Source organism: Protobothrops mucrosquamatus, unplaced genomic scaffold (genome assembly GCF_001527695.2).
Source record: "Protobothrops mucrosquamatus isolate PMUCROS unplaced genomic scaffold, P.Mucros_1.0 scaffold_300, whole genome shotgun sequence".
NCBI classification, from domain to species: Eukaryota; Metazoa; Chordata; class Lepidosauria; order Squamata; family Viperidae; genus Protobothrops; species Protobothrops mucrosquamatus.
Genome location: NW_015386376.1, coordinates 567,560 through 571,459, shown reverse-complemented (window position 1 = coordinate 571,459; position 3,900 = coordinate 567,560). Strand labels below are relative to the sequence as shown.

At 46.2% G+C, this 3,900-nt stretch overlaps 1 protein-coding gene across 1 annotated transcript; it reads right to left on the bottom strand.

Annotated features, from left to right (window-relative positions):
- Positions 1–335: 335 nt before the first annotated feature.
- TENT5A (terminal nucleotidyltransferase 5A) lies at positions 336–3,524 on the bottom strand. Its single transcript, XM_015832088.2, has 2 exons — positions 3,075–3,524; positions 336–1,691 (listed from the first exon to the last, which is right to left on the bottom strand). Exons 1-2 carry the CDS (start codon positions 3,522–3,524, stop codon positions 912–914), a joined length of 1,230 nt encoding a protein of 409 aa, XP_015687574.1. The 3' UTR covers positions 336–911.
- Between the last annotated feature and the right edge of the window lie 376 nt (positions 3,525–3,900).

The window sequence follows — 3,900 nt, the reverse complement described above, 5'->3', positions numbered from 1 at the left end:
GTGTCCCTGATAAAAAAAACAAAATGCAAGATTAAATCACAAAACTATATTTTTCTCACTTCAAATTCTCTGAAGGAATCAGGCACTTCTGTTTAAAATTTGTGTATACAAATATATATATTTATATTTCATAATCTACCATATCCCGTCTTTACTAGAATTTATCTTTGGTCCTAAAGCATATGAAGCTTGCTACAGCTGGTTTTCTTGCTTTCCACATTTTTTTTAAAAAATGTGAAGCATGCACACAGCTGGAAATAATGAAATTTGCCATAATCCTTCCCACCCCCACCCTTCTTTCAGCCTCCATCTCTCCTTTTCTTTTTCTTTTTTTTGAGCAAGCGATTTCTCTTAAAGCATTCTATTCAAGCAAGCTATACATTCTGTGGCGACCCTCACTGGGCAGCATAATGCATGCTCCAAAGAGAGAATTCCAAAATACACCTTATTCCAACATAACTGTATATTTCTGCATCTAACTTTTAATTCCTGAAAGCGTATTTAGGGTTTGTTTTTTTTTTTGCTTCTTCTTCTTAAGATTCCTTTTTGATTTCAAGATTTTTTTTCTCTCTCTCTGCCATAGCTATGGGAGCAAAGCACTGCCAACCCCATATTGTCATCAACCATTTCCCCTAGGTTTATTTCAAGGCGATCTAGTTGCTCTTCAAGACAGGTTGCATACTCTAGGGTGGAATCCAATAGCTTTTGGTTCTTTTCTAAGTCATGCTCAGTTAATACTAGAGAGAAGAACCAGAAGAACTTTCCTCCAGCAAAAATAAAAAATAAAATAAAAAAATTAAGAGCAAACCACGTTGCACTAAAAACATCCCACTTTTAAAAGAGGAGAACCACCCTCCGCCTTTATTTGCTTGCTGGAAAAAGACGTGTTCCCCAAGTCTTGTTAAAACTGCTTAGTTGCAGGGCAACCAAGTAGAATAAGTGTGCTGATGACAGGGGAACATGGGCTGAACCTGAGCAATATAGTAATTGCTAAAGTTAGCATCCGCTACATAAGGGGCTGGCTGGTAGTAGCAAGTGACGTTGGCCACGTTGGGGATGATATTTTGCTCAGCCAGCACCCGGATGGCCAGCATGGTGATCAGGTTTAAAGTCTGTCGCCTCTCATGTCCCATCAGGCACACTGTGCTCTCATTCACCACCCCATGAAGGGTCATGAGATAGTCATACTTGCGGTCCTCGAGTCCCACAAAGTGGTTCTGCAAGTAAGACTCCAGCTTGCGCTGCTGTTCTCCAATGTCTGAGAAATCAATAAAAAACCTCGAGCACATATATCTCTGGAGGGACTTAATCTCAGATTCGGAGGCAGCCCTGAAGCCTCTCACTAGGAGGTTGCAGTATTTAAGGAGACCACCTCCCCTGATCTCTTCTGGATTTCTAGTTGCAATGGTCTTGTGACAAAGGTGGTCAAAGGCTTCTTGGAAATCCCCATAGACGCTCTCCCCAATTATAGTCGGGTGAAACGTTTCAGCCATTGGGTTTTCAGAACATTCGTAAAAAAGGAGGAGAGAGTCCAGCTTGATCTGAAAAGAATCTACACTGAACTCAAACTGCCTCCTCAGAGAGTCCACAAATTTCAGCTCCACATTTTTGCCACGGTTGTTGGATAATGAGATGAGGCTCCATCGGTCTGAATCGTTGCAGACTTTCACCATTTTCTGTACGTAGGCTTCCTGCAATTTGAAACAAATACCCCCCCACCAAAAGAGAAAGAGAGAGAGAGAGAGAGAGTGAGAGAGAGAGTGAGAGAGAGAAAAGAAAAGGTCAGGAAACCAGTAGCAGCACTTCCTCTTTAGAACTTTCATTTGCATTTGATCCCAACTTTACCCTGTCCTCCCCAGAGCTCAGGCATAAGAAACAGACAATGTGGACAGATTTAGTACGTGCTCTGCAGACAGGCAGTGGTGAAAGATCAGAGAGAGGTATTGGGGGGGGGGACTCATGCCATGATAAATGCACGAAAGGGATGTTCTGTGCAAGGGTGCTATTTAGTAGTTTCCTCCAAAGGTGTAATAAAAATGCATACAAAGAACAGTAGAATTATCTTGGAAAATTGTAATTGAATTACGGCAAAAAATAAGGTGGAGAAACACACGCTAGTTCTCGTTTTTTTATATCTTTAAAATCAAAAACTGTTTTAGCTTTTGGAGAAACTGGAAAATTTCTAAATAAAATTTAAGCTTAGGATAATTCCTGCAGAATAACAACTTAAAAAGATTTTGGACGATTCCCAACTTCTGTTAAAAAGGCCGCTTGGCTTCAGTGAACCTCTCTGCTAAATCACGGATCATAAGAGGCTAGGCCAGGGGTAGGCAACCTTGGCTCTCAAAATCCTTAACTAAATCCCAGCACGGTGTGTTTCTGCAGCCCTGGGGCGGGAATGGGTCTCGGCTTCTCTATTCCGTCCGAAGGGGAGGGAAACGGAGGAGCACTGTGTCCCTCTAGCGGGCCCATCCACAACTCAAGGAAGAAAAGAAATAACTAACGAACGCAACTTAAGCTCACCGAAAAACCAGGGGCTCTAAACAAGCCCAATTTCTTCGGTTTAATTCAGCTACAGAGCGGGGCTTATAATTCACGCGTATGGATCGCCCTGCTCTTCCTAAGCAAAGGAGAATTGCTAGTTGGGAGGAAGCCAATGAAGAGACGGCGCTGGCAATAAGCATAAGGGAGAGAGCAGAGCGAACGGACGGGTCGAATCCTCACGGAGCCGTCCTTGGCGTTTTCCAATGCAAACTGAGGCGTCTCTTTTATTTTAGGGTTGCCAGGTCTGCTTCCAAAAAAAAAAAAATAGCGGACAAGCGGGGGGGCGGGGGGGTTAAGTAGTAAAAAAAAGGAGACTGTACAGCTTTAGATGACGTACCATTTCATCATAAAGCTTTTTTGAATAAAAAAAAAATGTCCACTATTTTGTGAAAAAAAAAAATAGTGAACATAATGTGGAAAAAAAGTGGACTGTCCACTCAAATAGTGGACACCTGGCGACCCTAGGCTCGCCCTCGTCCCTTTAAAGCAGCCCACCTGCCGGGACCCAGAGCGCGCTCCCTTTCATTTACCTTCAGGGTGAGCGGCGTGATCTTCTCCTTGTTGACCCCGTCCGGCAAGAAATCCAAGAGGCAGTCCAGGACGACGTCTTTGACTCTCTGGAACTCCGCCTCGCCTTTCAAATCGGCGCAGAAGATGAGGTCCAAGTCCTTGTAGCCCAGGCCGCTGTCCTGGTGCAAGACGTGGCTGGCCGCCGAGCCGTTGAGCCGCACGTCGCGCACGCCGATGCCTTGCTCCTCCAGGCGGCTCCTCACCACCTTCACGATCTGTCGCGGTTGCATTTCCAGCGTGGGGAAGTTGCCCCGGCCGTGAATCGGGATGGTTTCGCTCAGGATACGATCCAGGCGTTGCACTTGCTCCCAGGTCAGCACGTCGCAGCGGCTGTTCTCGCAACTGCCCGCGCAGGGCTCCGGGGGGACCTCGTTGGAGCCGCCGCTAAGGCCGTTTTCGTCGTCTGCCATGGTCCAGCTTAATTTATAGGATGGTGTGTGTGTGTGTGTGTGTGAGTTTAAACGATACAGGCAGAACTAATGTAACAAAGGCACCGTTTCCTTTTCAAGGCGTCTTCTTCCTTCGCTCCTAGCGGGGGGGTGAGGGAGGAGGGGGAAAGAAATGCAAAAGCAAACTGAATTACAGCTGCGATCCTCAAGCCTGGAGGGTCGCAGTCGCTTCTCTCCGCCCCCTCCCATTCATCGAACTCCCTCGAGTTTTCAGCTGCGTTGAGACAAGAAGCGAAGCCGCCGCCGCTGCCACTACATTCCCCCCCCCCAGGTTGGACTTGACCAGGGGCACAAATATTTTAACTGTGCGCGCCCCCCCCCCCAATCCACCGGTATA